The 23,554-nt window shown below is 37.7% G+C and overlaps 1 protein-coding gene across 9 annotated transcripts in view; it reads left to right on the top strand.

Annotated features, from left to right (window-relative positions):
• PDE3A (phosphodiesterase 3A) overlaps positions 1 to 23,554 on the top strand; it is a 627,104-nt gene that overhangs the window by 512,308 nt on the left and 91,242 nt on the right. For all 9 annotated transcript variants that reach the window (XM_081592252.1, XM_081592259.1, XM_081592253.1 and 6 more), the window contains 2 exons: positions 14,712 to 14,969; positions 17,693 to 17,847. In XM_081592252.1, the coding sequence (XP_081448378.1) occupies positions 14,712 to 14,969; positions 17,693 to 17,847 (413 nt within the window). The remainder of the gene's footprint in view (positions 1 to 14,711; positions 14,970 to 17,692; positions 17,848 to 23,554) is intronic.

Raw genomic sequence — 23,554 nt, 5'->3', positions numbered from 1 at the left:
GCTCTTGAATTCTCTTGAATTGGGCTCATCTTCCTGACTTGGTATGTTCCGTCAAACTTCTCCAGACACACCCTTACTTCCTTTTTTAAAAAAAACCAAAATTAGGTATAGTCAACACAAGACATTATACTAGTTTCAGACGTATAGCATAGTCATTCAATATTTGTGTGTGTTACTAAACAAGTACCACAGTCAATCAGTTAACATGTGTCACCATGTGTAGTAACACATTTTTTTTTTTTCCTTGTAATGGAAGGAAAAAGATCTACTGTCTTGCGTGCTAAGTCGCTTCAGTTGTGTCTGACTGTTTAGGACACTTTGGACTATAGCCGGCCAGGCTCCTCTGTCTATGGGATTCTCCAGGCAAGAATACAGGAGTGGGTTGCCATTTCCTCCTCCAGGGGATCTTCCCCACCCAGGGATTGAACCTGCTTCTCTTACATCCCCTGCATTGGCAGGCAGGTTCTTTACCACTAGGGCCACCCAAATATACAATTCAGTATTATTAGCTATAGTCAGCAAGCTATTCACAGATTCACCCTTTTCAACATGAACTGAACTTTGTCCGCCTAAAGGCCATTCTTTCTCTACCTCCATTCATTTTAGATTTTTCTCTTTTCCAGAAAATATTCATCCTTATATCTCAATCCTATGCTTAATTACTCCTTTCATATATGTAACAGATTATAGAAAGATGTAAAGTTGCTTTCTTTTATCAGTAGTTACTTCTCTTTGGCAGTTTTACTATTTTCTGTATAGTAGTTGTTCCAGAATCAGCTTGTGGAATATAATTTTTATTCATAATTTCAGTATGAATCTAATAATTCTCAATTTTTATCTGATATTGTGCTAAAAAGTTGCATGTTTTAGGATGGCTTCTAGAAATTTCAGTTACTTGTTTTAAGAAAATGCCTTGGACAATGTAATTTCTTTTTTTTACATTGCTTTAAAGTACAGAACCATAGAGAGGAAATTTACTTATTTTTAGATGTTTAGAGAATGCTGCTTATGATTTCACTCATTTCTAGTATAACTGAATGCCTGAAAAGTTACCAGATACTAAAGGAGATCCTGGGGTTAAATTGGTGAGCAAAAATTAGCATTTCCATTGTCCTCCTCAAACTTCCACCCTAAAATCCGAAAAAAGAGGGGATATATGTATACATATAGCTGATTCACTTTGCTGCACAGCAGAAATGAGCACAACAGTATAAAGCAATTTTACTCCAGTTTTTAAAAAAAGAGGAAGACAAGCTTTCATCAAGTGATCGCAACCAAAAGCTGAATGGAAAACTGTCACAAATGCAGTAAGAGAAGTTCTCTGAATATATGTGAGAACTGGTCAGAAATGGAAGGTTTTTCAAAAGTTACAATTCCAGGGGTTTTTCAGCTGTTTGTTTTTGGTTTTGATACTTCCAGTGGATGAAGTACAGGATGCCCCCAAAGGCGTTCACATGGCAACCAATGTGGATGCTACTGCAGCATGCTTTGAAAATCTCCTGAACCAGCCACGTTTGTGTGTGTGTGTCTGTGTCTGTTTGTTGCTCAGTTGTGTCTGACTCTTTGTGATCACGTGGGCTGTAGCCTGCCAGGCTCCTCTGTACATGGGGTTTCCCAGGCAAGAACACTGGAGTGGGTAGCCATTGCCTTCTCCAGAGGATCTTCCAAACCCAGGGATCGAATCCAAGACTCCCACATTGCAGGCAGATTCTTTACATCTGAGCCACAGTGGTGGAAGCAATTCAGTAGCCTCGAGTAAGTGCCCATTGCACCAAGGTGGGCAAGAATCTGAAGACAACACAATGGGGACAAAGCAACTGCTAATGCATGCCTGTGACTCTGTGCAACCCATGCAGGCACACAAAACCCTGTGCTATAATGTATGTCTTGATGATTGTGTTTTATGACTATTTTAACCGCAATAGAAAACTACACATGAAAAATATTTACATCAAATTGTGTACGAAAATGGCTTATGTTTACCATGGGTAGCTTATAAAAATGGAGAAAGATGACAGAGATGAGATGTTTGTAATTGAGACAAGTTCTTAAGGATATAAATCTAGTTCCACATTAACAATGATCCTGAGAGGTATAACACAATTTAGGATATTTTATTTACTTTCTACCGATAGTGTTATGTAAGGATTTTGTGTTTTGTTTTTGTTTTTGTTTTTTCTTTTTTTCTGTGAAAAAAGAAACAAAACTCGTCCTGTTACTTAGGGAGCAGCACTTGTTCAACAAGATGTTCAGACAACCTGAGTTCCTTTTAAAAGGCAGGAGACTGCCATCTGTTGTTCACTGAAATTGCTTCTAGGCTAAGCAAACAGAAGCCTTCACGTTAAAGTTTAATAGCAATTCTTAAAATTCAATGAACAAAAGACCGTCAACATTTATACTCATGTCAGGGTTCATACTTACGTCATGGACTGATTTTTTTTCTGTAATATTTACAAGCTCATGATCAATTGGAGAATCCAGTTTCTTTCCCTAACAGAAATGATCATGGTTCTTATTTACATAGCAACTTATGCTTAACCAAGCCTTCCCAGTTCCTCTGCATGAGCAGTCACGGGAATGGTCCATTACCTGAATTCCTCCTAGCTTTGACAGCCACCTCATCTTTCATAATTAGAAGAAACAGAGACAGCCAGCCTGCAAATCAATGGCAGCTAAGGTTATCTTCTTAGAGATAACAGGTTCTTACTTAAGTAAGCAATGTTGTAACTATGTTTTATTTCCTAAATAATAAAATAGTATTCTGTGATCATTGTTATTTTTGAGGATTTTGGGTGAATTTGCTCGTGTCTTGAAGATCTTAGAAAACATAAACGGAAGGACTGTTTTAACAGCTTTGGGCTTATTTGCAGACAGATTGTAGAGAAATATGTAAGAACATAAGGCCATGTACATGTACATCCTATTTGGTAACATGGAATGTTCTCTGAACATCAAAGGAGAAGGAAGTTAAGAATTCTGGCAACTGCTAGAGTTTTCTGCATCTCACATCTCAAATGAGCCTGACCAAGCAAGATGTTTTTAGAAAGCAGTTTCATGAAGGGCCCTATATGTTTTCCTCCTACTGTACGTATGTATTATCTTAAGGAGAAAATCCAAAGGTCAACTTGTATTCCCTGCCAGAAAATTAAAATAAGCAAACATCTGCTTCCTTAGGATGACATTTAGCCAAGGTTCAGCCTACAATGAGTTACTGCAAACTGTTCACATGATTTCATTTTTAAAAAATTTCCCAACCAACTTCAAGTCTAAAATTATAAATGGGTCCTATGAAAGTATAAACACATATGCAATTTTGCTGGCTCTGAGGTCAGAACCAGTAATACACCAAAGATCATTTATCGAACCCAGCTCATCTCCTAAGTGAATTTAGGACACTGAAGACTGAGACTGCTTCCTGGTATCAGAGAGAAAGATTTGAAGGGTGAGGGGTAGCAAACTGCTTTAGAGAAATAGAATGAGACAGCTCCCCAAAGCCCAACAGACATCTTTTTCCCAGCATTAGGACCAAGGCTGGGTAAGAAAAGTCCCAGTGACTCCTTTATTTGTCATGCGTTATACTGTTTATTCCTCCCTTATCCCGTCTCCCTTTTCACCCTGAGAATGTTCTTCCCATGCTGTGTTTGCCTCCCAGGGAGCCTCCCAAGATGACTAAATAGAAAGGAGAAAAAAAACTTCCAACAATGGAGCTGAGATGCCTGCTTTCAGAATTCCTTTCTCATAGTGTGTTATAAATCATACCAGGGCAGTCAACCATACTAAATGAAACCAGGACTTTTGTACAATCACTTTCTAAGAGCCTAAAATTCAGCTCCAAAATACTCCAGAGTCTATGGGAGTAGGGAGTACAATCTTTATTACTACATTTACCTAGAATAAAAAGGGAAACTATTTCAGATATTGCTTTTGTTGTTTGAGTTTCTTTACATTGGTAGACAAATGATATCTGTGAGTTGCCTCCATTTATAAAGAAACTACGGACCCAGTATATATAGAAGACAAACACACACATACAATATGCACCCTTTTGCACACTCTTTTTCAAGGCAAAAATAATTATGATACAGTGCTATATAATATTTTTCAAACATGTCCCGGGGACCAAGCAATCTCAGTTCAGTTCAGTCACTCTGAAAGAGTCATGTCTGACTCTTTACGACACTATGGACTCCAGTAGGCCAGGCCAGCCCTCCATCTCCATCACCAACTCCCGGAGTTTACTCAAACTCATGTCCATTGAGTCAGTGATGCCACCCAACCGTCTCATCCTCTGTCGTCCCATTCTCCTCCCACCTTCAATCTTTCCCAGCAATCTTTCCCAATCTTTTCCATTGAGTCAATTCTTCGTATCAGGTGGCCAAAGTATTGTATTATCAGCTTCGGCATCAGTCCTTTCAATGAATATTCAGGACTGATTTCCTTTAGGATTGACTAGTTTATCTCCTTGCAGTCCAAGGGACTCGAAAGAGTCTTCTCCCAAACAACAGTTCAAAAGCATCAATTCTTTGGCACTCAGCTTTCTTTATGGTCCAAATCTCACATCCATACATGACTACTGGAAAAACCATAGCTTTGACTAGATGGACCCTTGTCGGCAGAGTAATGTCACTGCTTTTTAATATGCTGTCTAGGTTGGTCATTGCTTTTCTTTCAAGGAGCAAGTGTCTTTTAATTTCATGGCTGCAGTTTCCATCTGCGTTGATTTTGGAGCCCAAGAAAATAAAGTCTGTCACTGTTTCCATTGTTTCCCAGTCTATTTGCTATGAAGTGATGGAACTGGATGCCATGATCTTCATTTTGTGAATACTGAGCTTTAAACCAACTTTTTCACTCTCCTCTTTCACTTTCATCAAGAGGCTCTTCAGTTCCTCTTTGCTTTCTGCCATAAGGGTGGTGTCATCTGCATATCTGAGGTTATTGATATTTCTCTCAGCAATCTTGATTCCAGCTTGCGCTTCATCCAGCCCAGCATTTCACATGTTGTACTCTGCATACAAGTTAAATAAACAAGGTGGCAATATATAGACTTGATATACTCCTTTCCCAATTTGGAACCAGTCTGTTGTTCCAGGTCTGGTTCTAACTGTTGCTTCTTAACCTGTGTACAGATTTCTCAGGAGGCAGATAAGGTGGTCTGGTATTTCCATCTCTTGAAATTTTCCACAGTCTGTTGTGATCCACACAGTCAAAGGCTTTGGCGTAGTCATTAAAGCAGAAGTATGTGTTTTTCTGGAACTCTCCTGCTTTTTCAATGATCTAATGGCATCACCGACTCAATGGACATGGGTTTGGGTAGACTCCAGGAGTTGGTGATGACAGGGAGGCCTGGCATGCTGCGGTTCATGGGGTCACAAAGAGTCGGACACGACTGAGCGACTAAACTGAACTGAACTGAATGGATGCTGGCAATTTTATCTCTGGTTCCTCTGCCTTTTTTAAATCCAATCTGAACATCTGTAAGTTCTCAGTTCATGTACTGTTGAAGCCTGGCTTGAAGAGTTTTGAGCATTACTTTGCTAGAGTGTGAGATGAGTGCAACTGTGAGGTGGTTTGAGCATTCTTTGGCATTGCCTTTCTTTGGAATTGGAATGAAAACTGACCTTTTCCAGTCCTATGGCCACTAGTGAGTTTTTCAAATTTGCTGGCATATTGAGTGCAGCACTTTCACAGCATCATCTTTTAGGAATTGAAATAGCTCAGCTGGAATTCCATCACCTCCACTAGCTTTGTTCATAGTGATGCTTTCTAAGGCCCACTTGACTTTACATCCCAGGATGTCTGGCTCTAGGTGAGTGATCACACCATCATGGTTATCTGGGTCATCAAGATCTTTTTTGTATAGTTCTTCTGTATATTCTTGCCACCTCTTCTTAATATCTTCTGCTTCTCTTAGGTCCATACCATTTCTGTCCTTTATTGTGCCCATGTTTGCATGAAATGTTCCCTTAGTATCTCTAATTTTCTTGAAGAAATCTCTAGTCTTTCCCATTCTATTGTTTTCCTCTATTTCCTTGCATTGATCACTGAGGAAGGCTTTCTTATCTCTCCTTGCTATTCTTTGGAACTCTGCATGCACATGGATATATCTTTCCTTTTCTCCTTTGTCTTTAGCTTCTCTTCTTTTCTCAGCTATTTGTAAGGCCTCCTCAGATAACCATTTTCCCTTTTCACACTTCTTGGAGATGGTCTTGATCACTGCCTCCTGTACAATGTCACAAACCTCCATCCATAGTTCTTCAGGCACTCTGTCTATCCAATCTAATACCTCTAAAATTAAAATTATTTCCTTTTTTCTCCTCTGATATATGTGTACATGTATGTTATATAAAGAAATGCTTTCGACTTATACAATTGGAGGGGCTTCCCTGGTGGCTTAGACAGTAAAGAATCTGGAAGGGACCTTAGAAAGTTCCAGGCTGATTCTCTGATTTTTCAGGGGGAGACCCTGATTGCTCCAATGGATACAGTATCTCCTAGAAGAAAAGCCATGGTTGGTTTTGGAAACCATCACAAAATGTAAAATATTGAATAAAAAAATGATGTAATTTGAGGAATACAGCAACTTGACTTGGTTGTCTAGATAATTACCTCTATTCTATTGCTTTTACATTTGTAAGCTATCTTTGAGTTTCATGTAGAATTATGAAGAGTGGCTTTTGTGCTACTTCCAGTTATTTTCCTCCAGTTAGAATAAATTAATGCCCAAAGCAAGTGACACATCAAATGATTCACTGTGTCAAAAGACTGGAGAATTATTACATCTTCTGCCTTTGAGCAGGGATGTATTTAGCCTATTGCATTGTTATCCATTTAAATTTGCTTCAAAATACATAGGGAGAAGAGCTATAGCTTGACTATACTGATGCCATCCCCAAAAAATTTTGTTAAGAATTGGATGCATTGTCTTTACCTTCTACATCAAATAATCTCTTTCATTATTTTGAATCACTAATTGATGTTGACATCAATTTTCTCAAACCCTTTCTGATTTTACCGTTGAGCACCTTCACTTTCTTGAAGTGAAATAATGCTTGTTTACTTTGTTTTTATTTACCTTGTTCCTATAGTTATCTTTTAAGATTTCTGAATGATTTTTTCCTTGAAGAATTCTCCATTTCTGTGACTTTCCACAGGTGCCTTTTATAATTTTGCTTTATACTGTGTTTATTACTTAGTCATTAATAAGCATTTACTACCGGTTAAAATTAAACTAATTTTTGAATAATGTAATTATAATAAAATTTAACATTCTTTAACAAAAAGAAATTCTCCATTACTGAATAACATTTTGATAGAAACCCAAACACAGGACCTCAGTAAATAATCTGTCATGTTAATTAAATATACATAATTTTGTTTTATATTCTGTTAGTCATTTGATCAAATAGATTTATTTGTCAAATTTTTTATAATTTGCAGCTTACGGTGGTTTAGAAATTTAGATGCCCTACCTAGAGTATAAGTTTTTTTCTGACCCCTACACATGTTCAAATCTTTCCCCTTTGTCATACCAGTAGTGTAATTTCAAAGTTTTACCACAGAAGTAGTGACCATAAAAACAAATTTTCTATAATTGAATTGGATGATACATGCCTAGCCTGGGAGTTACATTTAATGTTATTTCTAAGTGTATTTGTTGTTGTTTCCTTAACTTATCTCTAACTCCAGCTTTTCTGGGCCTTTGGTTTATGATGAGTAAAGTAACTTGGAAGCAAACTAGATTGTTACCATAGCAACCAACACTGGGTAGACTTTCTGGAGATGGTGAAATAGACTGGAAGGAGATGAAGGGGTAAAGGAAGATGTTGAAAGAACCGGGTGCTTTGAAAAGTGTTGGATTTCCCAAAAGAACTGGTTATTTTTGGTTTGATTTATAAAACTGCACTTTACTCCACTGTTTATCAGACTGAAAATGCAGATTTTCTATTTAAAGGTGGCAATCCAAATTTGGTTGTCATTTAAATAGGGCCCAGAAAATTATACTTGCATTTTCTCAAATGTTAAGTATAAATGTTTCCATTATAAGGATAGCATGCAAAGTAAAATGTTTTTTTTATTGCTTGGTCACTGTTTTTAAGAAAAGATTCATTTGATCGTGTGCAGCATAAAAAGACTCAACTGTGGTTTTATGCTCAGTAGGGTTATTTATTGCACTCAAAGATGATTTCAGGCTGTTAGCTTAAGACTTTCCTTTAAAGTAGCTTTAATATCAACTTAACCTTTAGTGTATATTATCACTATCTAAGATTTCACCAGTTAGATGAAAATTTTACTGAGCATTATTTGGTATACTTAGAAACTGAATTATTTTATTTTGAAAATTGAATAGGTGTGGAAATAGCCGCTGTGTGAGTCACCTCGTGATGTTTTATATTTTGTGTTTTTGTTTGAAAAAAACGCTACCAATCAGCCAAAGCCCCTCTCCCCTGAAATTTCTTTAAAATGACTCTCTGAATGTGCCTAGGTCTGTATAGTTTGCCTTCTGTTTATTGAAATAGCAGCCCATGTATCTTTCTGTGTTTCAGCAATTCATGTGTGGTTAGTCTTGGCGAGTTTGTGACAAACGATTATGATGGTTGGGTTTAGATTTCATGCTTTATTGAAGCCTCTTGTTATTTGAGCCAAAAACTGATGATAACTTCTTATGTGTGATAAACTTTTAACTGTTATATAATTTTAAAATCATAAAGCTAAAAGAAAAGTCGTGTGTTTATAACAGTAGGGAGACTTTTTCAATAGTAAAAGTGTCTGGTTTCTTAGCCAATTCCACTCTGGATAATTTGCTTTTTATTAGCCTGAATATTGCTTTTGTTTTCAATTGAAGACCTTTGCTATCACGAAAGCAACAGTATTATAGCATTGAATTACATAATGTACTTGTTTTCTAAATTCTTATGTAATACTGACATTTGCTTGTAAGGATGAGTTTTCAGTTCTGTTTTTATTTTAAAGTTCCTTTTCAATATTTTAGTTGTTTGTTTTTTTCTGAGTATATATATGAAATTCATCCATCACTTTTTAAAAAGTGTTTTATAAAAAGACATAAAATTAGAGAATTGTAAGATAGACTTGTTTTCTCACCAATAAATTTGTTTTAAAATGTATTCGTAATTTTCAGTGAATATATTCTGATTTTTCTTCAGATTTGTAAGTTTTATGCATTGAGACCATTTTGAGGAAATGTGTTAAATTATTAGTCATTAGAATATAAACTGTTAATTTTATTGTCAAAACATCTTAAAATTTTATGTCCTGAATACAAAGTTTGATTTAAACTTTCGGTTTTCTAGGGTAACAGTACAGTGATAAAGTAGTAGATTAAGCTTATTAGAATGACATGGGAAGAAATGTATATTACTGCTTAAGAAGATCAAACCGGATGAGTTTTTCAGAAGCATAATAAGTAGAGATGCATTTGAGAATACATTTCTGAAAGGGAATGTTAAACTAATTCAGTGTCATTTCTCACAAACATTTTTGAAGTTAACAATGTAAGTAAATATGTGAAATCAACATAATCATATATCCTAAAACTATTAATGTTACACTAAATTTTTCATGTCAGTTCATGGAAGATATTTAAACCTACAGAGAGAGAAAAACATGGCACAATGATTAAATAAAACATTAAATTATTACAGATATCTTTAGTAACGTACAATGAAAACGTTCGGTATTTATTTCGTCCTGCTAGCTCAGCTCTTGGGCTGTAGAAATAGAGTATGTGTTTGCAGCCTGACGTTTTCATGCTCCAGCTATCGGATTCTGAGTTATTTTTGACTCAGTTATTTGGCAAGTGATTTTTGACTAATAAAAATAAAAAAATAATAGTTCTTACCTTGTAGACTTGCGCTGAATAAATATCAGCTGTCACCATTATTATCCATCAGTATTACTATTGCTACTCTTATTATTCTAGTATGAAAAGACATAGTTTCTATATGATAGCTTTACAGAATAATTTATCCTTGCTATTGCTATAAGACTAGATACCTTCATAGATGCTGGGTATTTTCATAATTATCATATTTTTCTGATTACCAAAAAATGCATGTCCACTTTTTCTGTGACATACATTTTTCCCCACAGGACAATATTTTATAAATATTTTTCCAAATAAACATTTACAGATCTACCCAAATATTTTAAAACAAGTATATGATATTTTATGTTTATATTGCAACATTTTTTAACAATATCTCTGTTGATATGCATTTATGGCCACACTCTTTGATTGTTATCAGAACATTGTAGTGCCCTTTGTGATCTTGTCTTTATATTTTTTGTGTAAATGTAGTTTTTCTTTAGATGTCTACATTGTCTTGCTAGATTATAGAATATGTACATTTAAACTATAAATTGATAGGTTCAGCAAAAACTTCTTGCCAAAAATATTGTATTGTTTTTACTTATGGCTCATTTCCTCAACCCATTACTGATACTTGGTACTAGTAATATTTTATTATTTTTTATTTAATAAGTAAACATTGCTTGTATTGCATTAATTTGTATCTTAAGCATTCAGGAGGCAAGTAGTTTTTTTTGTATTTGATGATTAAATTCTGTTTGAATTGTATATTCATTCCCTTTCTCCAAGTTTATCTTTTATTGATTTATATATATAAATATATACATATATGTATATACATATAGTCCCGCTGTACACCTAGTGGGATCTTAGTTCCCCTACCAGGGATTGAACCTAGGTCCTCAGCAGTGAAACCAGCAGGGAATTCTATATTGAGTTTTATTTTTTTAAAGGGCTTTTATTCACATATGTTTTATCTTCTCTGGGTAGCAGATATTCTTTCATGGACTGTTTTTTACCTTTGCTTATAGCGTATTTTCTTATGAGAAGTTTATGTGTTTCGTCAGATCTGTTAGATGTTTTCTTGACAGTTTATGCCATTTATATTATTTTTAGCAGTCTTCCTAATCCCAAGATTATAAAGTAGTCCCCCATATTTCCTTTTAATAATCTGATAATTTTATACATTTAAATTTTTCATGTCTCTGGAGTTCATTTTTAAGTCTGTTGTCAGAATGATTAAACTTTATTTTCTCCCAACTATGTAGCTTAACTTCTAATAACCTCTTACTGAAAAACTCCAGAATTACTACTATTATTTATATCATTATCATTATTGGACACTTATAACCAGCACAATAGTAAAGTACCTTGTATATAATCTACCTTTTAAGTCCTCTTTTAATTTAGTTTTTTATTTTTGGCTGCATTGAGTCTTAGTTGCAGCACCTGAAATCTTCATTGCAGCAAGTAGAATCTTTCTTTGTGGTTTGCGGGCTTCTGTCTAGTGGTAGCACTCAGTCTCAGTAGTTGCGATACCTAGGTTCAGTTGCTCGGCAGCATGTGGGATCCTAGTTACCCAACCAGGGATCAAACCCACATCCTTTGCATTAGAAGGCGGACTCTCAGTCTCTGAACCACCAGGGAAGTCCCTGCCCTTTAATTCTTATCATTAAAATAAACTTCTGAGGTTGGTACTATACTATATCCATTTTACAGATGGAGAAGTCGTAGTGCAGAGAGCTCACTAATATGCCAGAGATCATGCGATAGAAAGTGGTAGGGTCAGGAGTCAGAATTTGGAGCAAATAACCTAGTTCCAAAACCTGCACATCCGTCACTGTTACTCAGTTTAAAGTTATGTGGCTTCCTCGTGGGCTTCACTGGTGGCTCAGCTGGTAAAGAATCTGCCTGCAATGCAGGATACCTGGGTTCAATCCCTGGGTTAGGAAGATCCCCTGGAGAATGGCACAGCGACCCACGCCAGTATTCTGGCCTCCTTGTGCCTCATACTGTGGCACCATTCCAGTACAAACAGTCGTCTGTATGCCATCCTTCAGCTCCATCTACTTTCTTAACCTTGACCCTGCCTATGCTCTCCCTTGCCCCCACATCTTCCTGTCTACATTACTGCCTGACCAGCAGGTTGTAAGAACATCCCTGTCCTCTGTGTTTTATGCTCTTCATTCCTTTACCGAGTATAGAGTAATAACTCTGAATCTGAGAGGCAGTTAGGCAGAATATGACAGATGTGCCACAGAATTCCAGAACAGAAATTTCTATTCTTCCTGACAACAAGAAGAGGGACAGTTTGTGAATCTGAACAGCACAATGAGGTGCTTTTTGTGTTTCTCTCTAACATTAATTGAATAATTACCACACACCAGGCTCAAATATCATGTGAGAATATTACTAAAATTAAAGTTTTATACTACATTGATGTTACTTTTCAGAATGAAACTTTTTATGACTGAGTAGTATTCCATTTCAGCTTCCCTGGTGGCTCAGACGGTAAAGCGTCTGCCTACAATGCTGGAGACCTGGGTTCGATCCCTGGGTCAGGAAGATCCTCTGGAGAAGGAAATGGCAACCCACTCCAGTACTCTTGCCTGGAAAATCCCATGGACGGAGGACCCTGGTAGGCTACAGTCTATGGGGTCGCAAAGAGTCGGACACGACTGAGCGACTTCACTTTCACTTTCAGTATTCCATTTCACTTTTCACTTTCATGCGTTGGAGAAGGAAATGGCAGCCCACTCCAGTGTTCTTGCCTGGAGAATCCCAGGGATGGCGGAGCCTGACGGGCTGCCATTCATGGGGTCACACAAGGTCAGGCACAACTGAAGCGACTTAGCAGTAGCAGCAGTATTCCATTATATCTCTATCTATCTATCTATCTATACAGATAGATAGATAGATAGATATAAATATAAAATAGATCAGTCCTGGGTGTTCATTGGAAGGACTGATGTTGAAGCTGAAACTCCAATACTTTGGCCACCTGATGGGAAGAGCTGACTCATTTGAAAAGACCCTGATGCTGGGAAAGATTGAGGGCAGGAGGAGAAGGGGACGTCAGAGGATGAGATGGTTAGATGGCATCATCGACTTGATGGACGTGGGTTTGGGTGGACTCCGGGAGTTGATGATGGACAGGGGAGCCTGGCGTGCTACAGTTCATGGGGTCGCAAAGAGTCAGACACGCCTGAGCGACTGAACTGAACTGAATACACGTAGTATATTATAAATATATATATGTGTGTGTGTGTGTCTGGGCTTCCCTGGTGGCTCAGACAGTAAAAAATCTTCCTGCAATATGGGAAACCAGGTTTCAACCTCTGGGTCATGGAGAAGATCCCCTGGAGAAGGGAATGGCTACCCACCCAGGTATTCTTGCCTGGAGATTTTCATAGGCTGAGGAGCCTGGCATATATTTATATATGCACATGTATGTGTGTGTGTCTATATAAAATTCGTAAGATTATATGAAAAACCCAAACTGTTTGGCCAACCATATATACTATATATATATATATATATATATATATATATATAATATATATGTGTGTGTGTATATGTGTATATATATATCATATCACATCTTTTTCAGTCCATCTATTGATGGACACTTACTATATGAAGTACATTAAAATGTTGAGATCTTCATAAGGAGTGATTGATATGAATATTTTTTTTGTTTCCTGAAGCTTTTTATTTAAAAAAAATTATGTTTGTCTTTTTGTCTCTTCAAAGTCTACCGGGTACCGGGTCTTTCAGTAAAAAAATGTGCTATGAACACAAAAATAGCAAAAAGATGCAAATTTGGGCAAAATTTGAAACAGAAATGTTATTTGACTCATTATCAGAGAAATGCAAATCAATACCACAATGAGGTACCATTTCACGCCAGTCAGAATGGCTGCTATCCAAAAGTCTACAAGCAATAAATGCTGGAGAGGGTGTAGAGAAAAGGGAACCCTCTTACACTGTTGGTGGGAATGCAAACTAGTACAGCCACTATGGAGAACAGTGTGGAGATTCCTTAAAAAACTGGGAATAGAACTGCCATATGACCCAGCAATCCCACTGCTGGGCATACACACCGAGGAAACCAGAATTGAAAGAAACACATGTACCCCAGTGTTCATCGCAGCACTGTTTACAATAGCCAGGACATGGAAGCAACCTAGATGTCCATCAACAGACGAATGGATAAGGAAGCTGTGGAACATATACACAATGGAATATTACTCAGCCATTAAAAAGAATACATTTGAATCAGTTCTAATGAGGTGGATGAAACTGGAGCCCATTATACAGAGTGAAGTAAGCCAGAAAGAAAAACACCAATACAGTATACTAACGCATATATATGGAATTTAGAAAGATGGTAACGATAACCCTATATGCGAGACAGAAAAAGAGACACAGATGTAAAGAACAGTCTTTTGGACTCTGTGGGAGAAGGTGAGGGTGGGATGATCTGAGAGAATAGCATTGAAACATGTATATTATCATATGTGAAACATATCTCCAGTCCAGATTCGATACATGAGACAAGTGCTCAGGGCTGGTGCACTGGGATGACCCTGAGGGATGGGATGGGGAGGGAGGTGGGAGGGAGGTTCAGGATGGGGAACACATGTAAACCCATGGCTGATTCATGTCAATGTATGGCAAAAACCACTACAATATTGTAGAGTAATTAGCCTCCAATTAAAATAAATAAATTTTTTTAAAAAATGAAAAAAAAATGTGATTTGAATGTTACTTTACTACTACCCTAGTGTCACTTTGGTCTACTTTTTAGAAAAAGCCCAGTTTCCCTTCCTGTGCCTCCAGCCTCAGGCCTTTCTCACCCTACCTCCTGTGTTTGATGTCTCAGTCTTCAGGAACCAGCATCACTGTGGATATTGCCGTGATGGGCGAGGCTCATGGCCTCATCACTGACCTCCTGGCAGACCCTTCCCTGCCCCCCAACGTGTGCACATCACTGAGGGCAGTGAGCAACCTCCTCAGCACGCAACTCACCATCCAGGCCATTCACAAGCCCAGGGTGAACCCCATCGTGTCCTTCAGTGAAAACTACACCTGCTCTGATTCTGAAGAAAGCTCTGAAAAAGACAAGCTGGCTATTCCCAAGGTAGGTGTTAATGACATGCTCCTGAAAGGGTGAAACTGTTCCTCCTAGACCTTTTTCTTATCACTTCAGACCCACCCAGAGATTCATATCAGTGAGCCCCTCCCCCCACAAGAAGTCTTACCTGATGGTAAAGAATCTGCCTGCAGTGTGGGAGACCTGGGTTCAATCCCTGGGTCAGGAGGTTCCCCTGGAGAAGGGAATGGCAACCCACTCCAGTATTCTTGCCTGGAAAATTCCATGGACAGAGGAGCCTAGTGGGCTAAGAACATGGGGTTGCGAAGAGCTAGACACAACTTAGCGACTAATACTTTCACTTTCTTTCCCCTAAGAAGTGTTTGTCAATCATGGTGACCAAAGTAATAGAAAAGTAACCGTGAAGACTTCCATCCTTATACGTGATAGCTTTCTGTAAACAAAAAAATTTACCTTTTCCCATTAACTTTTTTTATTCATGTGTTCAGGTTTTTTCTTCTCTATATATCAGGCCTTAGTCTGTGGGATAAAAATAATAGCAGTGGGAAATAAAAGCAGGCAAAATCCCCTGCTCCCACTTTTGTGGATTCTGTTAAAAATTCACTGTCTTCTAAAATGCGAGATTCCTTTCCTCTTTGATTTTGTAGTATGGTAGCCTTCATGGTACCCTCATGTCTTTCCAAACCCAACAAGTTTTTCACTTAGAAGAATTTATCTGATTTTAGATTATTTAAAGTAGAAGTTGGCCTTAGAGATTTGTGTATTTTCTTCTTTTTACATATAAGATATGAGAGTTTTAAGTGAGCTGTAGGGAGCAGGGTTCTGCCTCCAGTTCAGACCTCAGTGTTAGTTGAAAACAAGTCAGGTTAAGGACCAAAAGAAAAAGGAAAAGAATCAGAATTTCAGTGGTCTCAGGTATATCCAGCACAGTTCTTTATTTGGTAAATAAGCAGCTGTGCCCTGGAGCTGATGGTCAGTCAGTAACATCTGTGTTCTTGCCACTGTGGGTCTCTGGACTCAGAACTGTGTCCTTCAGATAACTTTGTCAATTAGGTGTTTTTAAGTTTCCTTTGAACATCTACTTCTCTGAGAAAGATAGGGCTAAGCACGATAGGACAATAAACGGATGGAGAAAGAGAAACTGATTCACTCGGGTCTCAAAATAGACACGGAGTCAGTGACAGATTTACAGACAAGAATCCTGATACTTACATTGCTTGACATTTTCTCTTCCTGTTGAATTCCCTCCTAAGGTATATATCTTTAAGAGATTTTGGAAATTATTTAATATCAGAGTTCTTCTTGAATCCCAAGGTGCCATATACTTAATTCTCAAAGCTTTTACTGTCTTCAGGAAGAGCAGAGTCTTTGTTAAACTCTGCTAGGAGTCGGACACGACTGAGCGACTTCACTTTCACTTTTCACTTTCATGCATTGGAGAAGGAAATGGCAACCCACTCCAGTATTCTTGCCTGGAGAATCCCAGGGATGGGGGAGCCTGGTGGGCTGCCGTCTATGGGGTCGCACAGAGTCGAACACGACTGAAGCGACTTAGCAGCAGCAGCTTGCACAGTTGTTCTTCTAGGAGTCACCGGCCACAAATAAAATAATGAGCTCCTACCTCATCACTATTGCTGTAGTTGTATTAGATTACCTTCCCTTTCATTTTTGAGATTAAGACTCTCTTTGGAGGGTCATTGTTCATCCTGGTGAACTCAGAATCATGCCTGAGTGCTGAGGGTGTCACGAATCCCACTTAGGCAATGGTAGGAGAAGAAATGACAAAGAGGGGAATCACAGGTCGACTAGCAGAGTCTTCTGTTAAGGGGCGTTCATCCTCACAGTGCACCAGACATGGAGGGGAACCCCTAGTTCTGGGGACTTGGGTTCTTGGGGGACTTCTCCCCTCCCTCCCAAAGACCTGGTTATGGACTAAACTTGAGTTGGTCAAGGAGGGGGCCTAGTCAGCAGACTGCTTTGCCTTTGAGACCAGAGAAAAAGAGTGGAGGGCAGGCTGGGGAGACTTGGGAGCATTCTCCTCCCTGGGAGGGGCTGGAGAGAGTGATGGTTTGCATGATGAACCACACCCACTTCCTCTTTGCGCTCCTTCACTTTCTTGCTGCACCTTTCCCAGTCTCTTCACACCCACTCCTGGTCTGTCCTGTCACCTCTTCTGTATCAGGTTTATTGGTTGTATGCAGAAATTATAATTTCCTTTCAAAAAAAAAAAAGATGTTCGTCCTTATGACATTACCCAAATGCCTGTCTGTCTTAAGTCCTATTAACCACAAGAGAGATGGTACATCTTGTGAGTTACACTCTTGCCCTTAGGTCCCATCATTTCTAAATCAAGGATTAAATCAATTAAATCAGTAAACACTTTGGTATGGCAACAGTTGTGCTAGTTAGTAGAAATGCAGCTCATAATAAGTTATATATTAATATATATAGGTATGTAAGCCCTGTTGGACGAATATGACAATAAGCCCAAAAGTAAATGACTCTCATTTCCCATAATCCCATTTTTATATAATCATTGAAATGAAGGTCCCCAAATGTTATTTTTGTAATATTTTGGCCAGAGTTCCTTGTTGAATTTCTGAGTGCCCAAATTTTAGAGATATGATATTCAACCAATATGGTTTAATATATTCATTGCTAATTAAAAACTCATTTTCTTTCATTATATTAGATAGAAGTTAGTGACAGGAAATATGCTTGGTAATAAACTCAATGTTCCTTCTCCCCAGCGCCTGAGGAGGAGTTTGCCCCCTGGTTTGCTGAGACGAGTTTCATCAACTTGGACCACCACCACTTCTGCCACAGGTCTGCCCACTTTGGAGCCTGCCCCTGTCCGGAGGGACCGTAGTGCCAGCATCAAGCTGCATGAAGCACCTTCATCCAGGTTAGACAATGTTCCTGTTGGGCTCATGTTTCTAGGAGAAGTTCCTTATCAAAAATTAATTATAAATTACAGGGGATTGCAAAACAGAAATAGAGTCATAGAGTTAGAAAATAAACTTATGGTTTCTCGGGGGGAGGGAAGGATGGAAGGAAGGGACAGTTAGGGAGTTTCAGATGGACAGGTACACACTGCTGTATTTAAGACAGATAACTCACAAAGTCCTACTGCATGCACAGGAAACTCTGCTCAGTGTTATGTGGCAGCCTGGATGGAAAGGGAACGTGGGGAAAAATGGATACGAGTATATGCATGGCTGACTTCCTTTGCTGTGCACCTAAACTATCACAACATTGTTAACTGGCTATACCCCAGTACAAAATGAAAAGTTAAAAAAAAAAAAATATATATATATATATATAAGTATATAATTATATAAAGTATATAAAGTATATATATATATATAAAGTAAAATATAGTAGCATCCAAAGTGATTATTTACCTAATTATGAAAAATGATCATTAATAAAGATTTATAATATATGGCAAAAAAAATTACAGAGGAAGGGAGGCCCAACAGATTATAGTTGGTTTGAGGCCAGCTTTGAAAATGAAAAAGGGGTTTGGTTTAAATCCAGAGCAGTATAGGGATTGATAACAGGTAATTATGCTTAAATGGTGTTGTATGGCCTTAAGTATAAATGGGGACAGAGACTTGAAGTGATGTCTGCTACTGTAAATTTGGATGGGTACAGTTGAACCCAGAATAAAGACAGACTAGATTTTACCTGGACTGAGATCTGTGTTGGATTTTTACATCAAAGATATCCAACCTAACATTTGCAAATGATTGTTAGATTTCCCCCGGTTCACCAGACCAGCTCTCCTGGCATTATTTGAAGGGCAGAAAATCAGATCAAAAGTAGATTATTCTAAGAGTTACTAAATATGTTCAAAGAGTTTTTAACTTAAACTTTATTCAGACAGTGAACAGATTGGTGGTTGTCAGAGGCGGAGGTCAAGGGTAGCCGAAATGAGTGAAGGGGATCAAAACTTGCAGTTATAAAATAAGTAAGTTGTGGGAATGTACAGCATGGTGACTATAGTCAATGATACTGTATTGTATATTTGAAAGTTGCTAAGAGAATAGATGTTAAAAGTCTTCATCAGAAGAAAAAAAAAAATGTACAAATATGTGTGTTGAGACCCCATGGACTGTCCATGGCATTCTGCAGGCCAGAATACTGGAGCAGATAACCATTCCCTTCTCCAGGGGATCTTCCTAACCGAGGGATGGAACCCAGGTCTCCCACATTGCAGGTGGATTCTTTACCGTCTAAGCCACCAGATGGACATTAACTAGACTTACTGGGCACCCAGGGATGGAACCCAGGTCTCCCGCATTGCAGGTGGATTCTTTACCGTCTAAGCCACCAGATGGACATTAACTAGACTTACTGGGCTTCCCAGATAGCTCAGCTGGTAAAGAATTCACCTGCAACACAGAGACCCCAGTTCAATTCCTGAGTTGGGAAGTTACCCTGAAAAAGGGATAGGCTACCCACTCCATTATTCTTGGGCTTCCCTGGTGGCTCAAATGGTGAAGAATCCGCCTGCAATGCAGGAGACCTGGGTTCAATCCCTGGGTTGGGAAGATCCCTGGAGGAGGAAATGGCAACCCACTCCAGCATTCTTGCCTGGAGAATCCCCATGAACAGAGGAGCCTGGTGGGCTACAGTCTATGGGGTCACAGAGTCAGATGCAACTGAGCAACTAAGCACAGCACATTGTGGTGATCATTTCACAGTCTATACAAATATCAAATCATTATGTTATGTGCCTGAAACAAATATAATGTTATATTTTGATTGTACCTCAACAAAAATAAATAGAATACAATTTACTTAGAATATTAATTCTAATTTTACAAAGTGGTTGAAAAATCAGAATTACCAAAGCTAAGAAAAAGATAATACTAAGATCTAGAAAGAGTTTTGAAGAAAACATCATCATGAGAGAAATTCTTTCAGAGAAAGCAACTACGTTTGTCCTTTTCTATTTGGCATAGAAATAGCATACTTTATGTGAATAATAATTATGAGAACATTTACCATATACGATTTCAGGTTTTTGAAACATTTACATCAGTTTTATTAATGACATAATGACTGAAAAATTACCACATCTTTATTGAACTCCATGATGACAGTATTAGAAGTGATTTTCTTTTGACCTTGGCTTTGAATATAAAGCCCCATTCTGAAACTGGCAGAGAAATGGAAACCTTTCAAGTCCTAAGAATTTTTAATGACTGCTAACTTTTCTTGCTTTCTTGCTTAAAAACATAATTGGTTTCTTTCATGTTAAATATTATTGATGGTCTAATAAACCTATAGGATCAGAAGCAAGCATGAATGATTCTTTCTTTCATATGAATTCACATAATTCCACTCTGTCTTATCACCTGGATGTTTGTGAAACTTCGAAACATCACCATAGGAGGATGTTAATCTGTTTCATGAGCATTTCCTGAAGTACAAAATTACAGGTCACTAATAGTGTTTTCCCATGAAAATATTGACTGTTGTTGACTTTTACAGCAGCAAATCCTGATAAGTGGTAGGAAATTATAGTTATATATTTGTTGCTTAAAAACATGAATTTTGATATATATCTTTAGAGAGGTTGTCTATTTTACCAGCGCACCTTGCCAAGATTCCTGTCATAGTATAGTTAATGCTCCTTTATTTACTAACCATAGAATGATTCTACCAAAAATCCATTCAAGCATTCTTAAATGTCTCCTTTCTTTTTGTTATTATTTGTTACTTCTCATCAAATTTCATTTCTCCTACTCCGCTCTTCTCTTAGTTAAATGAGATTAGAGGCTGAAATTGAAATCAACATGAGGAAGAGGCTTTCAAAAACTTTTATGAGCTTAACTCCTAAGGCTTTTGTCATTCTGTTTTATGAAATAAATGCTCCTTCTCAACTATTTTCAAAATAGAAAAGGAATGGCATATAATCCCACTCATTCCCTTTGTCCTAAAATTACTCATAAATGTCCTGCCTAGGTATGCTTTTTTCCACTAACTTACTCTTCCTTAATTTCACTATCCTATTAAAAGTCCTGATATAACATCTGAGAGTGATACAACTTTTTCACCATTATAAAAAAGATAGTAATAAAATTCATTCTGAACAGAAATTTAGCCCTTTAAGGGAAAACCATATGTCAGTGAGTAGCAATGGTACCACCATTAAACACAGCCAGTTTGGGTTGACTCATCCTTTGTTGTGGGCGAAAATAGTGAAAAGATGGCCTCAGAACATCTCCAGCCCTACTAATAAACCAAAGTTAAAACCTTCTTCAGTTGGAAGATCTGTTGTTAAAACTGCCGACTGATTTCAAAACTGACTTGAGTTTTAATCTTTGAAGCTTCTTCCCTGTCAGTCCTTTTATTTCTTCCTTTCCATGTCTGTCTTTTTGCCGAGGCTCTCTGAGGACTGCAGTGATCAACAGAAGAACAAGAGTAGGAAGTGAAAAGTAGAAACAGTCCTCAACTTATGTTCCTTTAGGTTCATAGCTGGATGATTTACTCCTGGGTGGTTTTAAATCCAGCTGAGTCAAAAGACACTGGACTGAGAGTCAGAAGGATCTTGACCCCACCACTCAGAGATGTGTAGCCAGAGCCTTGGTACCCACCAGAAGGAATTCTTCAGGAAAGGGGGAATGATGACACAAGTGGAGTAAAATTAAGTGGAAGAATACCAATAGGTGCTTTATTTAAAAAAATAAAAGAGTAACCTTGAGAGAAATTTAAAGTCTGAAATGAATCATACTCTAATCCTTCCACATTGGCCATGGAAATGACAGCAGGCTGTAAACTCGGTAAAAGAAACTGTTAGGACCTGGTAAGACTTTCAGGACCTAGGATGAAGTTTTTATGAGTAGAACTAAGGTGATAAAATCCACTTTTGTAGAGGAGGGTTGAGATCTTCCACAGCAGACACATAGATAGTTTTTGCATGCTGTGTTAGTATGACAAGACCAAGTAGAGGTTCCCCTAAGCTATTTTTCTCACTGAAATTCAAATTACATATTAATAAGATCTAAATAGGAATCACAAAGGCAAAGCTCAATAGACAGCTGAAAACTATTGAAGACTCACACAAAGGAATACATTTGAAAGTACCTGTAAATTATAAAGTGTGTATGTATGTGTGTATATGGACATATATACATATATACACACATATATATTGATTTGTTATTTTTATTGACAATATATCTTAAGGAATTGATATTTAGCATATTAGGAAAGGATATATGGCTAGGATTTTATTTATCTTGAAGTTCATTAACTTCCCACACATTAAAGATGCTCCATTATTGCACTTCATGAAATTTCTCAAAGTGAACCTATCTTAAATGTTTTTATTAAAGAAATATAAAATAGAAGTAGACAGTTTTGAGCTAGCTTTAATAATATAGAGGGCTTCCCTGGTGGCTCAGATGGTAAAGAATCTGCCTGCAATGCAGGAGAACCGGGTTCAGTCCCTGGATCAGGAAGATCTCCTGCAGAAGGGAATGGCTACCCACTCCAGTATTCTTGCCTAGAGAATTCCATGGACAAAGGAGCCTGGCAGGCTACAACCTATGGGCTCACAGACTCAGACACGACTGAGTGACTAACACAGTTTTAATAATATAACTCTTTAAAGTATTAAAAAAGAAATTCAGTTAATGTTAAGGTCTTTTTAAAAGCCTACATAGAAAAGTCACAATCTGTTTATTATACAGTGTTCTGAGAAGACATGTAGGCCACATAAACATTACATAAAATGTCTTCACAGTAAGTCTCATACAAAATCAATCCAGCAAAAGTAGTTGACAGGGAATAGTGGTATCAGGAAATAGTTGATATAGTTGTCTATCTCAGATTCAAAGTTTTATTTGATATTATTGTTTCAAAATTCCAGACATTTGTGAATTGCCTAGAATGAGGTTTCCAAGAAGGATATGAAACAAATATTATCTTGTAGGCTATCCTTAATTGTATTTGATAAATTGCTGGAACTCATTCCACTTTTCAAATGCTATTTAAAGTAAATAGAAAAGATGAAATTTTAAAATATTTGGGTCAACAGTTGAAGAAAAATCTCTCTGAAAAGGAATAAAGATATGAAATGAGGTAATTAGTAGCAGAATGTCACATAAGACTGAACACAGGTAACAGATCTTTCCCATCAGTAAATTTACTCATAATCAAAGAACAGAGGCAGTAGCCAAGCAAGTGCTCAGCATTTTCCCCTTTGAGAGATCTCAAGCTGGTAATACAGCACACCCTAAAAGTCCTGTTATTTCACCTTAGCACATGTTCTGGTTTGGACTTAATATGCAGAATTGTAACATATTCTGCATGTGTTACACATCATGATGCTTGCACAAAGGATGCCATTTTGGTTATAGTTCAGTTCAGTAGCTCAGTCGTGTCTGACTCGTTGTGACCCCATGGACTGCAACACACCAGGCTTCCCTGTCCATGACCAATGCCCAGAGCATGCTCAAACTCATGTCCATTGAGTAGGTGATGCCATCCAACCATCTCATCCTCTGTCGTCCGCTTCTCCTTCTGCCTTCAATCTTTCCCAGCATCAGGGTCTTTTCCAGTGAGTCAGTTCTTTGCATCAGGTGGCCAAAGTATTG

The sequence above is a fragment of the Giraffa tippelskirchi genome, chromosome 4 (genome assembly GCF_054371585.1).
Source record: "Giraffa tippelskirchi isolate mGirTip1 chromosome 4, T2T-mGirTip1v1.2.pri, whole genome shotgun sequence".
Taxonomy (NCBI): Eukaryota; Metazoa; Chordata; class Mammalia; order Artiodactyla; family Giraffidae; genus Giraffa; species Giraffa tippelskirchi.
The sequence above is the reverse complement of the archived record's forward strand: the minus strand, read 5'-3'. Positions and strand labels throughout refer to the sequence as shown.